Genomic DNA, 19,469 nt, shown 5'->3' with positions numbered 1-19,469 from the left:
ATTCTCAGTAGTACTTTTTCCTCGATTCTTGAATATATTTACACAAAGACAGTTTCTGGAAGCCTTTAAATAATTCTGTGTGAGAAGTAACAATCAAAATTTGGGTCCATACTGGCAAGATCTTATACTTGACTACAGCATTAACAAATCTGTGCAGTTTGGAACTTGAAGCCCCCTCGAAGCCTACTGTATATATAGTTTCAGCTTTGGGCTCCACCCCCAAAAGAACACTTCCTTCTTACAACATCAAACTATAGGGCACCAGCTACATAGAGAAGAATGTTATTTGACAGGCAAAGGAGTTGTTCCAATCTCACATTTAAGAAGCTGTTAGGATTATCAACAAATGCATACAGGTTCTTGAACTGTGTAATACTTGCCATGAATAATCAGCCCTTCGTCTCTGTTTTGACAATACAAACGGAAGGCTTCTTCCAGTTCCATCTGAGATGAGATGGTACATGGGTCACCTAATAAAAAAGCAATACATAGGCAAATTTACGACCAAAGAATTAAGTGGAGAATTTCAATTAGTCAGTAAGAAATGTACCAGCCTCCAGGATTGCTTTTCTTTCAATCATTTGATATTAAGCTGGCATTTTGATCAAAGCCAAAATATATCAACACCATTTTTTTTCCCTTCTAATTTTATCAAAACCGAGTAAATAGAAATATCCTATGTTGGTTTGCAAGGGGACAACAAAATACAAAAGTGAATAGATATGCTTAAAGATCTTTAACACACAGCAGAAAAAAGCAAGATCACTTCCTAGTAACCTGAAAATTTAAGTTTAATTCAAAATTAATTCACCCTTTGCTAAAAGGCCCATTATCTTACTACCTTAACTTCCTTGACTGCAGAACCATGATACGATAACTTAAAAGTTATGAAGGTACACATAGATTCTAGTTGAGTCTCTCTTGCTAGACTGACAGAAAAGCAATCTATGATTAAAAAGTGTAAAAAATAAGATACACAAATGAAAGTGACAGATGGGATACAAATATGCCAACACATCTATATCTCTCATGTAGAAATATAATTAATGTAAAATTAATTTCTCTCTAAAAGTCTCTAAAATTTTCAGGGTTGGCTTGTATTTTGAGGAAAATAGGTTCACATTTTTTCTTTTAACTTAGATTTAGAAGTAGAAGAAAAGCAAACAGAAGAAAAAAAATAATCACAAAACCTGCCTAGCCACAAACAATCCTCGCTCTTTCAGAAAAAGATGTATCAAGCCTTAGTTTCTATGACTTTGTCTTCTGTACTTACATTCTGTAGTATCAGATTCAACAAACGGAGCTTTTAAAAGTTCTCAAAAAGGCAACGTGCCAGTCGCAATTTAAAGCATATTCTAAAGAGCCTAACTATTAAAATAGATAAACCAGAAAAACCCACACACCCCAAACTACAAGATTATCATTCAGGATGAAATTCATAGGGAAAAGAATAAAATAAATGGAGACACAAGCATTACCACACACTAAGGCCTGGGCTCAAGTACCATGCCTTATCCACACATTACCATTTATCTGTGACATATACCATTAGTTTTATATTAAGAAAATATGCAGGAATGCAAGTATTCAGTCAGACAAGAGTACCCCAAAAACATTATTAACTAGTAAGATTGGGAAGCTAAGAAACTACTGTGATACGGATTTTAGCCTTTAAGCAGTGAAAATAAAGAACTCAATTTCTCTGAAAGAGAGACAGCCCAAAGACCGCTCTTCTCAGCTAACAGAACGGACTTCAATATGATTTGGAAGTAATGATATGACACATTGGTGATGTTTCATAAAAACCCTACTGAATTAATTTCTTGGTGCCAGAGAAACAAAGCACTGGAAAAGCTTCTTGGGAGAACTAGAAGCTAAGCCAGAACACACGCATTACCGAGATCTGTATTTCAGAAGATGTCCTTTCCAAGGTATAAATCCTAATCGGTTTAAGTGAGGACATTTTTACTTAAACATCTGAATTGGAAGGTAACACAGGAATACCTCTCTGGTAGACAGAAATACTGTTTTAACAACTCATGATAACCTCTAGATCAGTGGTGTCTCAACCGTTTTGACAACACATCCCATTATTAAAATTTTTTGAGCACAAACCCCCAATATGTATATTTATAAATTATATATATTATAAAAACATACACAAAGATAGAAATTTTAAAAAGATGAGATAAATACAAAAATCTGTACAATATTTTTATTAATGGTACAAAACCTTACCTCTCAAAATATTAAAAATTAATTAAAAATATTTTTAGTGAGAACTATGTGATTGAACATGCTTCACGACTTTTGAAAATCTTGGTTTAACATTTTATGATATAGTGATTCAAAGGTCTGGTTCTAGGCTCAGTTTATTTCAATACTAGGTTTTAGTGGTATTATAGCTAAAAAAAGAGATACCTCACAAAGATACGTAGATCCAAATGAAAGAAGTGCATCATTGGCTGCGCTTACTAAATCATAATACTTATTCTTCAATTCCATCCACCATTTACGCAAAGGCTTTGTTGGCATTCAGTTAGTAACTTTTCATCACCTAGACTTTAGTAAAGCCTTTGACACCGTTTCCCACAGCATTCTCCCGGAGAAACTGGCTGCTCATGGCTTGGACGGACATACTCTTCGCTGGGTAAAAAACTGGCTGGATGGCCAGGCCCAAAGAGTTGTCATGAATGGAGTTAAATCTAGTTGGCAGCCAGTCACAAGTGGTGTTCCCCAGGGCTCAGTATTGGGGCCAGTTCTGTTTAATATCTTTATCAATGATCTGGATGATGGGATTGAGCGCACCCTCAGTAAGTCTGCAGGTGACACCAAGTTAGGCAGGAGCGTCGATCTGCTTGAGGGTAGGAAGGCTCTACAGAGGGACCTGGACAGGCTGGATCAACGGGCCAAGGCCAACTGTATGAGACTCAACAAGGCCAAGTGCTGGGTCCTGCACCTGGGTCACAACAACTCCATGGAAAGCTGCCCAGCAGAAAAGGACCTGGCGGTGTTGGTCAACAGCTGGCTGAATATGAGCCGGCAGTGTGCCCACGTGGCCAAGAAGGCCAATAGCATCCTGGCTTGTATCAGAGATACTGTGGCCAGCAGGACTAGGGAAGTGATTGTGCCCCTGTACTCAGCACGGGTGAGGCCGCACCTCGAATACTGTGTTCAGTTTTGGGCCCCTCACTACAAGAAAGACATTGGGGTGCTGTAGCGTGTCCAAAGAAGGGCAACGAAGCTGGTGAAGGGTCTAGAGCACGTGTCTGTATGAGGAGCGGCTGAGGGAACTGGGGTTGTTTAGTCTGGAGAAAAGGAGGCTAAGGGGAGACTTTATCACTCTCTACCACTACCTGAAAGGAGGTTGTAGCGAGGTGGGGGTCGGTCTCTTCTCCCAAGTAACAAACGATAGGATAAGAGGAAATGGCCTCCAGTTGCACCAGGGGAGATTTAGATTGGGTATTAGGAAAAATTTATTCACCAAAAGTTTTTAACAGGTTAGAAAATTCCACTTCCAAGTTTAAGTTACCAATGGAACAACAGAAATATCTCCAAATAGCCATTTTCAAAATGCTCTCTCCATATAGCATGAGTCCCTTTTGAAAAGCAGTTACTTTGTCAGTCATTGGGATTAAGTGGTTTTGGTTTGGTTTTGGGTTTTTTTGTTTGTTTTGAAAATAACTGCTAGGTAGTATACTACTGACAGCCACTTATCACAGATAAGTCCACATATTTGGAACATTTATCTTTTTGTAAAAGAAAAATGCATTACATCTTTAACAACTCCTTTAAGCACTTTGCTAGAAGACAACCAGCTAACCTCTGCAAGGTACAAAAGTTTCATGGTCACTTTCCAACTTATTACTAGGTATTGTAAACATTATACTATCCAAAGCTCTTGGTTTTATAAAACTAATCATACTGATGACATCCTGTAGCACTCCACACACTTCTGGCTCCAAATCCTTTGCTGTAATAGCTTGTCTATGAATGACGTAGTGGATGAATTTCATGTGTGGTGCTCTCTGTAACCTTACCCCAGAATCCTTTTTTTTTTTATTCCAGTCAAATCAGCCTCTCCATCAGTGGAGACTTACACAGCTTTTCTGTAACACATTGTTATTATTAAAGTCATTTACTGTTGAGATTGTATCTTTTCCAGTACATCTTTCTTTCCTTCAGTGACTCACAAAAAACTACATGTTCACATATCTCATTATTGAAACAGAATCTAGGAAATACCCTAAGCTGAGACATGTTAAAAACATCTGTCCTTTCATCCAACCATATAGCAAGCTTCCCACACTGCATAGTTTGTTATAATACTTGTTTTCTTCAAACCTTCAGCAATATCTTCAATGCATCTTCCAACAGCATTTTCTGACAAAGGAATACATTTCAGTTTGTCCCATCTTGTTTTTTGTGTATTATTCCAGCCATATTTACCATGACAGGAAGAACAAGTCTTTCCCCAATGGTATGTGGCTTCTTGTCTTCTGCTATTAAGAAGCCTCAAAACTGGTTTCTAGAAGTTTAACAAAGTTTAGTGAAGTTTTGTAAAATACCAAATTGAGTATCACAAGACTTAAAACATCAGTGAAAAAAAAAAAAGAGGTAGAGGTTTGTCTTCTTGCTCTGGATACTTAGTTTTTAACTGTCTCGCTAATCATGATGGCTGCATACTGTCATTATTATCATCTCAAAACACAGCATACACTTAGGGTGAGGTTCATCATTAAAACAGTGGATGTAAACCTGTATTTCAAATACTGTTCTTGATAATTTTGAATCTTTTTGACTGACTTCTTGTCAGATCTGATTAGATAATCATTGTTTTTACCCTGTAGTGTGGCTGACAGTTCATACTTAGGAGTAGGAGAAATGTCAGCTCCACCATTTTCTTGTTGTCTGCTTGCGCTCACATTATTAGCATTACCTTGTGAGGGTTATTTTAGTTGAAACTAGATAATTAATCCATAAATCCACTTAACCAGGCAGACGTAAACTGCAGTACGTCACAATACACTGAAAGGGAGCAAATGAATAAGGGTGTCACTCTCAACCCCTGCAACTTTGTGGAACACCCAGTCTTCCCTCAGCACACCTTGCCCACCATATGTGACAGGTGACTGTATGATATATGGGCCAAGTGACAACACCAGTGTTGATCCACATGTTAAATCAAGTAAAGCTTAATTTCCTATTTTTTAAAAGTATTCTTATTTTTTAAAAAGATGCGCCCCAGAGTGCATCTACCCCTCTTTACAGAACACTGCTCTTGACGATCTATAAATACTGTAATAATGCAACATGAAAAACAAAAGAAGTATTTGTATTGCAAATTAACAACCCATATTCCTTACACGTTTATGGGATTTTATGAGTTATTCATAGTTCAAATATTTTGGATCTTGTCAAAAAGAGAGAAACACTAAGAAAGCCCAACAGAAAATTCATTTTCTTCAGCTCTTTGGTAGGTTTTCTTTATCCATTAAGCCATCAGCAATTGTTTGCTTTAAGTTAGTTCAAAGAGAACATCTGTTTGTGCAATCAGTCAAATGAATTTAAATTACCTGTGGCAATAAGTGGAAACACTCACTCATATGCAGATATAGGATAACTCATAAAACCTGTGAGGATTGAGGGCAGCCAAAACAGCAGATAGGTTGAAACTTAACAACTTAAAATCGGGAATTAGAAAAAGGGTTGTACAAGTATGTATTTAACCAAGACTAGAAGAAAATGCTTAATAGAACTGCAACCAAAACCAGAAATCTGTTGTTTTAAATTTAAGTAAACATCAAAAAGCCAATGCAATAGATACCCAAGCCAAGAAACAGTTAATATGAATCACATCTTAAAATCCTCCAATTCAAAACTCATGAGTTTTCTACTTTCCTACAATAATCTTCCTTTTATTAGCAGCCATGCAGTTCAAATAGCTAAGCACATGCAATGTAATTATTCTCCATGCACTTCGGATCAGGTTACTTTTTATTAGATTGCCATGAAACTGAGGGTTAGGAAACTGAAGTCAGCACGGGTTGCCTCTGTCTTTCTTGGTAATCAGAAGATAAAGAGTAAAATTTAAAAATAATTTATATTAGTCCTTGGTATCTTAAAAGGACTGAATCTTCTTTGACTACAGGCTACCTCCTTCCTCAATCATTATTTTGCAATTCCATTCACCCACCAAACAACACTACTTGGCTAAGAGAGTAGTATAGGCCATTAGTAAAAAAAACAAAGCACAATTACAAATGTTAGCCAAGCCAATTTAGTATTTTTTCACCTTTCTGCATTCAGTTCTAGGAGTTCTGCTGCACACCATGGCTTTGGCAAGATGCAACAGGAAAATAACCGAGCACCTGTGCAGCTGTATAATTGCATGGTAGCTGTTCTCAACCTACTAGGTCAAGAGTTCTGCCCATCATGAGTTACAGATGCACTACACTCCTGTTAAATCATAAGCAGACACATACATTACAAAAGGAAACAAAAAAAAGTAGCAAAGGCACTCAGTGTCAAGTATCCCCATTTCACTACTACTCACAACAACCAGAAGACTAACTTAAGGCTTGCAGAGAACTGCCACATTTTACAGCAGAAAGAAATATGCAAACCCATCTCACATCATGCCGATATTTCAGAGCCTATAAGAAGGGTAAAGAAAAGATAAGTTTCTCTCACATACAGCTATTTGTGGAAGAATAATGATAAGACTGCTTTACAACTGAAGATAACTTAGAACAATGAGATCTGGCAACATCAACCTTTCCTGCAGGAACAGCATGAGACAAACTTTCACAACAAATCATTTTTACATGGTTTTATCAACACTGCATTCCACAAAAATAAAAGTTTATACTGTTTTTCCCACATATGAACCCCCCCCATTTTCTTTTTCTGGACATGACTTACTTCAGATACACTGGGCATTTTTCCCCACACAATGGGGAAACAGCTTATTTCTGATAAGTTTTTATTTAATGCCTATTATCTTTGAAAAATGGTGCTCTAAAGTATCAGTCAAGTGGGAAAAAACAAAACCAAATTCAAGTCACCTTTATTTCATGTTTGGTCATTGTATTTTACATCAACAGGATATTAACAACCAATTTAGTAGAATGCTCCTTTAAATATAGACAACATCTACCCTCCAATACTTGAATAGGGTATGTTAGACCATTAATATAATCAACACTACAATCAGTGACAATCATGCAGTTGCCAGGGACAACCACCATAAAAAGAGAAAATAAATTATTATTACTGGAATTCTTAGCACCTACCTTGCATAAAATACAAAAGTCCTAGAAGAGTTAAAAACAGTTTTCTGATATTACAATTGCACAGCTTCTCAGAAACACGCTGATTCAACAGATAAATCACAATTCAGAAGACGCAAATGGCTACGTCATTCTGGAAGCTGACAGGCTTAAAAACATCAAAGAGTGACCTTGCCAAGAATTTGAAATTGAGAATTTTGAGGGGTACAGCATTAGGCCTATGAAAGTCTGAAATTAAAACAAACTTTGTATTCAGCATAGAAGCATAGAATAGTAAAATAGTAAAGTTCTGCAAAGCCTTTACTTCTACAGAAGTGAATTCAAGTGCTACTGCAATCAACCTCAATGTTTTGAGGCTCATTTCTCGAAGCTCCCTGCTTTCTAAGACAGGGTTGTATACCCTGGTATTTAGAAATGAAAAGTAACTCCACAGTATGAAACTTATTTAAACAAGTTTCCTCAATGCCCCTTCTTTGTGCCACAATGAACAATAAACCCAAGAATGCCCAAGAGTATACTACTACCCAAGAGTAGTATTTCAGTACAATACCTTCATCATCAATCCACTTGAGGGTAATTGGCTGTTCCTGTTGTAAATTACACATCTCATGCACTTCATCACAAAGTTCATCATAGCTCATTGATGCATCCAAGTTTGTTATCAGGATGTCCCTGTATGAGATGAAAACATAAGCTTTATCAGAAAATATCTGCATTAGCCTGCATATTCCAACAATTCCATTTATGGACTCTAAGCTGCAAAATCATACTTACAGAATCAGCATTCCTCACATAAAATGCTCCCACTAATATAAATTAGTTGCCAGAAGTCAATAGGATTACATCTCACAGTGTTGTAACTCTTAAAAATACTTTAGTATGGAGGAATTAACTGTGTTAATGATGTATCTTTAATGCATGTTTACTTGGGTGAGTCAAGTTCCCTTATTATAACTATCAGCATTTGAGGTGTTGTAAAAAACCATAAGATTTTGTAAGAATTAAATTTTATCCAGGTACTTCTTCCATCAGGAGATAAGTAAAATCTCAATTATCGTAAAATCATTTTAAAATGTAGGGTTTTCCTCACATCCACTATATCGTTAGAGAGAAAGCTTTGATTAGGTGAATTCTCAAAAAAATATTGTTACAAGAAAATTTAGATAAAATCTTACTCAAATTCTGCATCTTGTGCTTTACCTTTATAGCGTTTTGAGAACATGAAAATGTTTTGAGAACTGAACTCTGCTAATGTAAACCATACAGTATGCTCAGGCACTTGCAAGAATAACTCTTGATATAATGAAAGCCCACACAGTACTGTCAAAGCAGGACAAAGATTTTTAAAAAAAAAAGAAAAGATTATGCAAAACAAAAATCTGAGGATACAAACTAGACTTTATTCCGTTTTCTAAATATTTTTCAAATGACAGACTCAAGGAAACCAACTGATTAAACAAGTGCAGGACCAAAGAGAAGATGTACTTAAGTCATCTCAGTGCTTTCAAAACTTTCTAGGGGATAATAAGGAAACGGTTTTGTAGTTAATGGCTACTGGCGTATGTAATTCTTTCCTCTCTTAGTTTAATTCAGTAAATATACCAGAAGTTTCCCAACATGACTGAGCTAGTTTTCCTATTTTCATACTGTGTGACAAGTCATTTTAGAAAACACATTATATTACATATTTTGCCTACTTGTATCTTTCAACCAGAAGCCAAAAGGTACTATGCTGAATTAAGAACCTTAAATTCTACGACTTACATTTTAAATATATGCACGAATAACTTTGCCTTTTGCCTTTGCTGAGAAAAATTACAGCAAGCAAAGCTCTAAATCAATTTAAAGAACTGTACTAAGTTTCAAATTCAGATTAAAAGCACTGCTACCTTTTCAAGTGTACCTTTAATCTACAATTCGCAAAGTTCTCAAAGAACAGCAACTTAATAATTCTCCATAATAAAATGGAAAAAGAAATACGTATGCTAACTGCCAACTTATAAATCCATATTATTGTACAATACTGAGAGCTGTCAGGTGAAGTTGAGTTTAAGAACATCTCCCTGTCAAAAACGTCATATTTTATGCACTTATGAAAGTAAGAGACCAAACCAGTTATCAAAGTAGTGTTTGAGGTCTGGTGCAATGCCTTGCACCAAGACAAGGTCACTAACAAATGCAGCTCATTACTTAATGCACTGCCACCGCAAGCTACTCATCAAATCCAGTAGCTATGTATCTGTGGTAACTGTGGACAATCACACTTTCACAAATATCTAAATAATATTCAAAAACTGAAACTATGCAGTAAGACAATACTCTACCATACACACTACAAACTCCAACTAAAGCTGACAAACACTAATCAGCCTTAAGTTGTTAAAATTATTATAACAGATGGCACAGCCATTCTACAGGTAAATTAATAAACTTCATATTGGACAAAACACAGCTGAAGTATGCTAAATAGCACCTACTGCAGATACAAACATTAATGATATTTATTCAAATTATTATTATTCTCAGTGATGTCCATGTTCCTTTGAGATTGACTGTGTTTAATCTTAATGTCTGTATAGCCACATTAGGCAATCAGGGCACAGACAAATGAAAATCATTCATTGTTGAACACTAAAGAATCCCACAGGACACTTTTGTCAGGTATCTGAAATAGGACACTACAAAGTAATATGAAGAACTAATGACCAGTAAGTTACGTATGAGCAGTTATAGCAAGAGAATCATTCACATTGCTGGATTAAATGTGTCACCATTTAGAACCAAGGTAACATACAGCAAACGATACTGCATCTTTTGCATTTAAATGCATCACTGCATTTAAATGAATTGATTTCAAGAAACCAGATATAAACCAGATAAACTAAGTAACTGAAATAATGAAATGAGGATTATACAAGTTTACTTTCTTTTTCAATCTACTTATGCAGTTACTTATACTATGCTATGTTAGGAACTCTGTCACACCCAGAAATGTGAATACCTAAGATACTAGGACTCCACAGAGAGAGACTCATTCAAGTGTTTTAGAACTTCCTCATGCTTAGATTTTTAACTGGGATTTCAAGATGATATATTGTACTCTTATTTTACTTTTTTAACAGCTACCTGAGTGAGCTTGTCCTTAATTCTAAAGTTGTCCAGCATCAATGATTTCCTGCAGTTTGCCAAATTTGTTCAAAAGATGAGTGTAGTACTTTAATGGAGATATGGAGATAATCAGTTATACAGTCTATAATGCCAAAAACAGTCAGCTCTTACTCACAGAATTAGATCAGTAGAACAAAAACAAAATTCATTGAGTTGGGAACTCGTTGTTTTGTAAATTGACATATTACAGACTTCACAGCTAATGGAAATTACTGAATATAGTGTTGCAGGAGAAACTATAGTAGTAGCTTATTGTAAAACATCGTAATAATTACACACGAATTCTAATAGGGACACAAGTATTATCACTTCCTCCACTTCTGTGCAGGCAAGTTCTACAGACACACTCCCTTCAACACTATTTGCCAGCAAGCTATCCCAAATACACTAAGTTCTATTTGTGTTTATAGTGCCTTCCCTTACAGAGCTAAGGCAGCTCTCCTACTGCTGTTTCAGAGAAGCATGCATATCCATGCACCTCAGAGAAGCACATCACACAAGTATTTGAAGTTCAGATGTTCTTCTCAACTTAAGCCTATGTATGACATGATTCAGAGGTGTAGGATAAAACTATGGAGCAGAAAATAATTATTAGTAATGGCAAATATATGGTACAAATCTTTCACCCAGAGTTCATAAAGCAGTCTACATGCATCTATTAAATAACCAAAACCATGGTGCAGATTAACGATAACAAAACCCAATTGATCTGCATTAACTATTTTGAACACATTTCAGAAATTACTGAGCAGCAGTAACAATGAACCACAGCATGCAGTCCCATTTACTTTCATACATGGATTTCTTGTAAAGTAAATTTTACTTCAAGTAAAGTAACAAACTTCTATATTTTGTTAAGACATAAGTTTTGACATCAATTCTCACCCCTAAAAGCTTATCTGTGTTTTTACTAGGCAAATTTTCATACGAAAATTTAACCTGTAGATAAATGAACCATAAATTAACAGATTCTACTAGACTTTCAACTTACAGGTGGCAAAGTAAAGACATAAAAATAAAATGAGTAGGCATAAGGAAAGAATTAAAGTCAGTAGCACAGCTAGAAATTGAAGCCAGCTAAAGTAAAAACAGATACATTTTCATACTAATTTATGAGAAAACTGGTATTTACCAAATTAATACAATTGCTCTACAGTTCTAAACTCAGGACCTCAAACTACTTGGCATTGACCTGGTAGATAAGTTTAACAAGAAAGCATTTTGTTTTCAATAAAATTTGGTGGAGTGACTTTCATAATTACATCACATTTAACTCAAAATAACATTTTTTTTCTCTACACCACAATATAAGAACAACCACAGTAGTAGCAACATTTACTTATTTAGCAGTAAAACATCAGAAAAGATGACTCAGGTCACTTATCAAATGCCAGTAAGTTCAGTCTAAATACTTCAAATCAAGTCTAAGGATTTACTTAGGCCAAATATTTAACTCCTCAAACTTAGGCCTTGGAGGAAGACAGGAGAGACCAAAGCAACAATCATTTACAAAGTCCTCACAGTGGTAGCAAACCAATTAAACATGTCTGAAAAACCAAATTCCATGTTGAAGCAATAAAATCTTCCTGACTCTACTGACAACTGACTGAAGTCATAACGGACCATGATTTTTTTTTTTTTAATTATTGTCTTAAATCAGAGCTGCAAAAATAAGCATTGTGAAGATAACTGAAGCAGCTGTGTTAACATCTCATTGCCCTTCAAGCTGCATTAGTCAAATTACTGGGAGGGGAGCAGGGGGAATCAGCTATCAAAAACTAAAGGGCAAACTATACAGGAGTTTACTTTTAGTATTTATTCACAACAGGAAAACAAAGATTGTGGATTTTTTTTTTTTTAATCACTTAAAACTGAGTCTTCAAGCAGCCTGCATAGGTTCATCTAAATTCACTGATAACTTGCAATCTAAGCAAGATTCTCTCATTTCTCATATTTACCTAAATAATTCCAGTAATAATTCCTTGTAAAATTTCTATAAGACAAAGAAGGACAAAGCCAATGGCACCCACTTATTATTTCAAGACTTACATATCTACCCACAAAGAAACAGCTCCTCTAATTTTCCAAGACAGAAAGTACTGTAAGTTAAAATAGTATCTAAAAATTCCTGCTAGAAAAGGACTCGTTAAATATTACATGTTTTGTCCCAAGGAGCACGCAGTCACAAACTGTTATCTGTAAGTGGAAACCTGCACTTCATAGTCTCCTCCTAATTTCAGCAGTAACTTGTAGCATTCATTATGTAAGATTTATCATATCTTTGTCATAAAGTAGATACAATAAAATGTAATAACTGCATCTGGATGCAAGAGATGGATCTATACCTGCCTGTGACCACGAACGCTTGTAACAAAACAGAAATCAATAAGCCATCAACCCAGAATAACTGTATGCCAGTTTTGCACATTTTCCCCCCTTTCAAGAGAACAAACTATCAACTCTTTCCCACAGTCAGCATGCTGCAGGAGTCTGGATGGTATTTTAATAGCCCAGAAGTTTACCTATCTGATCTGACATTAATTACAAATCCACCAATGCCCTGGTTACTCTGTCACAAGGTCAGACTATGAACTCCTGCTCAATGTGTTTCAAAATTAGACAGGATACAATATAGAGGAGAGAACATGCTGACTTACCCACTATAGTGTGTTTTTACTCTGATGAAGTCTTTGTTCAAATCAATTTTTGAGCCCATTCTGCTAGGCATGGTCTGTATTTAGCAGTCTAAATGAAATTATAAACATATAGAAATAAGTTCATTCAAGACAGATAACTCATTTAATTCTGAAGTGAACAGCGTCACATGTGAAATTTGCGTTTCTCCTCCAGATGATTTTCAATCCAGCTGCATAGAAAGAAAACCAGAATACAGATGAATATACACATACCCTACTAAACAAATGAGTTGCGTCAAGTTTTATAGACACAAATAGCTTTAGACTGAACAGCAAGAAATCAAAAGGAAAATATACAAGACCATTGACGTGCACAGAAATTAAGTGACATCAGTTAAAAATACCCTATACAATTTAGTTTTATGGAAATATCCCAAGCATTTAAGGATGTTTTTTAATAAAACATCCAACAGTTTCCTCCTGGCCAAAAATACTCCAAAGAAATCTTTACTTATTCGTCAACACAGCTTCCGGCTCTTTTCTTCCAAAGAGTAGAGTATTTTAATTCAAAACGGTTTTTATACACGTGGAAGACTGCTATCAATTAATGTTGGTTACAAATTTACCCAAGAAAAGCAGAAGAGGAACTCCAAGGGGCAATTTAAGTTACCTTTACGATTGGAGACTGACAAACATCCCGTTTATTCAAAATTACCACCACCTTCCCATATACGCATAGACATTCAGACAGCTCCCTCACCTCACTGTCTGGGCAAGCAAGGCCATAGGTACCAGGGAGAGACTCCAGAACTCGGCCTCCCGACCCGTCCTCTCCTCTGGGGTTAGGAGGAACACGCGGCCCCTTCCCGGCCGACCCCAGGGACCCCCCTCAGCGCCCGCCGGCCCGCCGCGCGGGGAGCCCGTGGTCTGCCGGAGACACGGGCTGCGCACAACGCGGGTGGGGAGCGACACACTGTCGCTCAGGACGAGGTCGCGCCGGCACTGTGCTGGCTGCTGTCGCGCTCCGTGCCGGGACGGCGGCCGGAGCGGGCTCTCCCCGGCCTCCCCACCCAACGCCTTCGGGACTGCCCCTTCCTCCTACCTGCTCCGACCGAGAGAGGTCCCACCCCAGAGACCAGGGCCCCGCTTCCCTCCTGCTCCGCGAACCCGCCGAGAGCAGGGGACGCTCTCTGCCCGGGGCCCGCGTCTCAGCGGTGCTCGGCTACACCTCCACGGCCTGAAGTTGCTCAAAGTCCCGCGAGGAAGTCTAGGATCGGACTTCCGACTCCCCGCCGCCCTCCCTGCCGGCGGGTCCCCGGAGAAGAACAACGCCGGCGGTGGCGCGAAGGCAGCGCGCAGCGGACGATGCCCGCAGTTCTCCCCTCAGCCGCCGCCCCGCCTCACCACCCCTCTCCCGCCAGCTCTAGTGGCAACGGCGCCACCGCGCCGAACATGGCGGACTAAGAAGGTTAGCGCACACAGCCAATAGAGCACCTCCTGCACTACCTGTCAGCCAATAGCAAGCTTCGACTCACCTGGAGCCAATCCCAAAAATGATCCCGCCCACCTACGACCAATCATAAGCCGGGAACCGTTACCTGGGGAGTAGGAGCGTCTCAGCTAATCCAAAGCCCGCGAGGAAGCGGTAGGGGAACACCTGCAGCCAATCACAGCAGCAAGCGGCAAGCGCGCGGCTCCCGCAGGGGCGGTGCGTGGGGTGACAGGTGCGGAGGGCAGAGGCGGGCGGCCCACCCTCCCCTTGCCCTCGCGGGGCTGCTGCCGGGACCGCGCCGCTGCCGCGTCCTGGCCCCGCCGGAGAGTTCCGGTGCCTTGCCGTGCCCGTGCAGCGCCTCCCCGCCCCGGGACGCGGTAGCGCCGTGGCGGAAGGAGGCCCCAGGCCTGAGAGAGGCGGGTGCGGCCGTTACCGCGCTGCGGGAGCAGCGAGCTTGCGCCTCTACCCTCCTCGGAGCCCTCTGGAGAGGTAGTGAGCTGTCCCGACTGCCGCAGGCCTGTGGCTACCTGATGTGGCCTCGCTGGGCTCGCCCCCGTCGGGAGGAGCGGGGTAGCTTGGGTGGCAGCGGCGGGCTCCCCCGCGAGCGGTGCCCCGCGCCGGGCGGGCGACGGGGAGCGCGGGGCCGCCTCAGGGCTGGGGCGGGGCGGTGCTGAGGGGAGGGGCGGAGCCCGGGAGCAGCGGCGGCTGCCGCCCGGGGAGTCCTGTGAGGTGGCCTGCCGGAGGAGGGAGTTTTTCCCGTGCTCGTCCACCGGCACAGCTCTCGCTCGCTCTGTCTCCAAAAAAACCCCCACCCTCAAACCAAACACCCCCACCCCCCAAACAAATACCCTGCCAGCCCCCCCCACCCCAATGGCCTGGCTGCCTCACCCGAAGCCGTCAGAATTGCTTCCTGGGAAAACTCGCTTCCACGGGAGTATAATCTTCCCCCGAGTGTAAATACAGCATCCAACCTTAAGAGGTTTCATTCAAAACTGTTAAAGCAGGGAAACGGTGGCCAAGATACTAAAGCGGAAATAAAATAACAAAGATAAGCAATATTAGACTTCTGAGTGGCCAGACCAGAGGGGAGAGGGAAAAACAATGGAATACGTTGTATTAGTGTTGTTGAATTAACGACAATTTCACAAGAGGAATTCTGTGAAATGGTTAATGCTCTTAGCTTGCATAAAGTTGGGTTTGGGTTGGTTTTTTTTTTTCTAATGATACTTCCATCTTTTGATTTCAAACTGTGAATCGGCTGTGATCGAAGCAAAGCCGGCTCCTGGCTAAAGGAGACCGGGGCTTTGCCTGCTCCTCAGACGAAGGCGCGGGATAGTTAACTCGGAGAGTCCCCTAGTGGAAATGCTGCTTATACTGGCCAAACAGCTGTTTTCCTGGTGTATCTTAAAACGATTTTCCAAGCAAATAAGCTATCCAAGCAAAAAGTTTGCTTTGGGGCTTTTGTTGACCTGTTTATATCCACCATTGGGCAACAGTAACCCACCAGATTTGAAAAATAAACCAAACCAAGGTGTCACAACTATTAGATTTTTTTTGACTACCTGGAGTTGAGCAGTTATAATCTGTATTTTGAAAATGGAAAAAAAATAAATCGATCCTTAGTCTCCTGCTATTACCTTGTATACACCTACATCGAGGTTTTTTTAGACACCATTTAGCACTTTCACAATATCTTTATGGGGATTTGTGGGTGTGTATGTGTTGGTGAGTTTGCATCAGTGTAGCCCTGAACCTTCTTTTGGTGTTTCTACAATCTTCCAAAATACAAAGAAATAATAGTTAACTAGTAGTAGTAAAGTGGCAAAACTTACTCCCATCAGTCTAGATGTTTTCTCTGACACCAAGGATATGTACCAAATGGTTTCATTTGTCAGTCTTTAATCTGAATTACTCATGTATCCACTGTTAATTTTATGTTAGTGGGAACTGTCAATATGGTTTCAATATGGGCCCTTAAATCTTCATGTGTTCCGAATTTCCTCTGCTTAAAATGGAGAACGTTATGTAAGATATGTCTACAAACAATTTTTTGAGGGCAAACTAGACTTTGATCTCCCTGTCATGTCAATTAGATGACTTCAGCTCCTTGAGTTGCTGGATTGGGAGATAAAAGGTAGTGCGGTTCCTCAAAACTGTGATTTGAGGTTTTGTGTGGTTTATTGTTATTTTTTCCTAGCACAACTTACTAAGGACAAAAGATGAGGTACATTTTCAGTGCTTGAAGAAAATCTCAACGATAACGTTTTTACATCTTGCAGAGATATTTTGTGGTTCATTACTTAGTACTAATGCTGTTATTTTAGAAGTCTTATTTTGAGTTGGTTTGTATTTCCTTATATTACAAGTCTGTTTAAACACTTGAATTTCTTAATAGATGCTTCCCACTTCTGGGCAGATGGCATTTTTTGGAGAGGATGTTGGCTTTGCTCTGTGCATTAGCAAACAATAGTAGTAACAATTAGTAACTGGTTTGAAAATGCAACATATTGTTTGATCATTGTTTCTGGCATATTGTTTTTGAAACACAATCGACTTCTGTTGTCCTAGAGCTGTAAATCCTGAGTATATTTCTGAGCTTTTTTTTTTCTTTTTTTTTTTTTCCTAGGTGGCAGGGCATTGCACTTTTATCTGCTACTAAACCATCCTCAGCTTAATAAAAAGTTGTAGTATTGCTGTCCGCTACACCTAGATTTGAAGACCTGACAGGCTTCTACAGGTAATTTAATTTTATTTTATTCCAGGTTTAAATGAGATATTTATTGCATCTAAAATTTTAGTTCTTTTTTTAATTATCTCTTGATATCAGATCTTTTACTCTGAAGAATATGAAGTGAACTGATCTGTTTGAGAAAGAGAAAGCTTAAAAAAAGGGTTTTTTTCAAGTATTTCAGTTCTGTTTTGAATATAAGTCCTATCATATCCAGCACAACAAAATGGAGTTTCCCATTCTTCCATTCCTTTCTTTATATGATGAGCTTTGGCAAACCACAAATATCTGTCACGTGGCCTAAAAGAATTGTTTTAAGAGGTGGGATAATAGTGATTTCCTTACCAGTATTGATAATTAAGTTCTGTAAGAAAGAAGGAAGAATTCCCTCCTGCTGGAAATAGCCACGCAGATTTGCCTTTCTATTTTTTTTTTAAAGTCAGTGTGGCTTATTAGCAACCGGGACCAATAGCAGCCAATACTAACCAGGAGCTGCTGAAGTCTAGTGTAAGTTATCTTAAGGAGGACATACTTCATTTACAGAGAGTTCTTAGTGAAATGTGTCAGGATCTCAGGTTCTGTGTTAGCTTGTGTTATTATCCCATCACCCCATCTACAGTGGTGCTGCTCCTGTTTTATAGAGATATGGCCATGGTAATCATTTGGCTTCACACATGTAATACTACATTCAACTTCAGCATCCAATTGTGCCACAGATTTATAGTGGCAGTGGAGAACATGGATTTGCTAAAGAATCTAATGTTGGTATTTCAACTGCTGCAGCCTAGTAGCCTGTTGTTACCTCACTATTGAATTGTCTTTTTGACTAAAAGTTATGAACATCCGGAGTGTTGGTTTCCGAACTTAATGTCTCCTTCGTTATTTCATTGTACTATTGTCTCTGACAGTAACTTTGAAGCCTGTATTTATTTAAGCATGTATATCTGCACGTTTCCAGCAGATGGCAAGATATTCCTAGGCAACTGTCTGGGAAACAGTTGTATATACAATGCTTATAAGTGCTAGTTCTTTATTTTAATGCTACAGGCTGTTGAGAACTGTTCTTCAAAAATTAGTTTAAAGGGAAAAAATTATTTGGGGTTAATGATAGCATTAATCTAAAGTACTGCTTCAGGCGTCAGATATTTGTATCGATGTCTATTAATCTCACTCCAGTGCAAGGTTTTCCTAGCTGTATTTTCCTTTTTAAAATTCTAAAAAACATTTGCTACTTAATGAGTTTGGAAACTCTTAGACTATGCAGTACAACTGTTTTAGTGCCTCCGACAAGAATGTAGTAAGCTTCCTTATTTCCTTTTTTAGTTGGTGTCTTGAAAGAAACAGGCTGTGGTTGCATAGGAAAACTGTATTGTAGGGATATACATTCCTTACTGTCTTGAGCCATTATTCAGAGAATAATTTGTCCTGCATGCTTAAAAAAATGAAGTACCTAAATACCTCACTGAATGCACAGAATGAAACCAAAATAATTTATTCCAGGCTTCACATGAAGAAAGTAGTGTCTTTTAACCTTTTCAGTGAAAGGAATAATATTCCAAAATATCTCAGAGCATTTTCTCTAATGCACCACTCAAAGGAAACAACTAATTGTCAAATATAATTTTATACGCTATAGCCAGGAGGAAATGAGAATATTTCTAGATTGAAAAGTTATCTAGCTTGGTGAATATTGTAAAAATAATTTGATATCGCAGGTGTAGTACTGTGCCAAAACCTAGTATTTTGGCACAAATATCTACAAAACCAGGAAGAAAAACTAACAATGTACAATTTTTTTTCTGTTTGTTTTTAGGTCAGAGGGAACCATTTTCTCTTCAAGCTGGACCTCAGCATAGCCAAGACACAGAAACAAATTTTATCTTGTCGTCTTTACTCATCCTGATTAAAATCTGTAAGTAATGCATGTTTTTGGAAGGTACCTAATGCATCTGAAACTGATTGCGTGTATTGAATTTTATTATATTTTAACTCTCGTGCCTATTGTTTCCACTGTGCATTTGCCTCTTTCTGCTCTACTGATAGATGCATTTGACTAATGGAAAAGCATTTTAACTTTTTCAAATAGCTCCAACCTCCCTTTGCAAATAAGCTCAGCAGTTCTTTTTTCACACTTTGATGTACAGATCTGTTTG

At 38.7% G+C, this 19,469-nt stretch overlaps 1 protein-coding gene across 4 annotated transcripts in view; it reads right to left on the bottom strand.

Moving 5' to 3' along the window:
- PRKCZ (protein kinase C zeta) overlaps positions 1 to 14,782 on the bottom strand; it is a 71,525-nt gene extending 56,743 nt beyond the window's left edge. Inside the window, exons 1-4 of one of the 4 annotated variants that reach the window (XM_076356340.1) lie at positions 14,695 to 14,782; positions 13,118 to 13,205; positions 7,843 to 7,964; positions 381 to 470 (exon numbers count right to left, since the gene is read on the bottom strand). In XM_076356340.1, coding sequence (XP_076212455.1) covers positions 381 to 470; positions 7,843 to 7,964; positions 13,118 to 13,188 — 283 coding nt within the window. In that variant the 5' untranslated portion in view covers positions 13,189 to 13,205; positions 14,695 to 14,782. Of the gene's footprint in view, positions 1 to 380; positions 471 to 7,842; positions 7,965 to 13,117; positions 13,327 to 14,198; positions 14,462 to 14,694 lie in introns of those variants that run through there. The other 3 variants (XM_076356341.1, XM_076356338.1, XM_076356339.1) reach the window with 3 other exon arrangements.
- Between the last annotated feature and the right edge of the window lie 4,687 nt (positions 14,783 to 19,469).

The sequence above is a fragment of the Aptenodytes patagonicus genome, chromosome 19, assembly GCF_965638725.1.
Source record: "Aptenodytes patagonicus chromosome 19, bAptPat1.pri.cur, whole genome shotgun sequence".
NCBI classification, from domain to species: domain Eukaryota; kingdom Metazoa; phylum Chordata; class Aves; order Sphenisciformes; family Spheniscidae; genus Aptenodytes; species Aptenodytes patagonicus.
The sequence above is the reverse complement of the archived record's forward strand: the minus strand, read 5'-3'. Positions and strand labels throughout refer to the sequence as shown.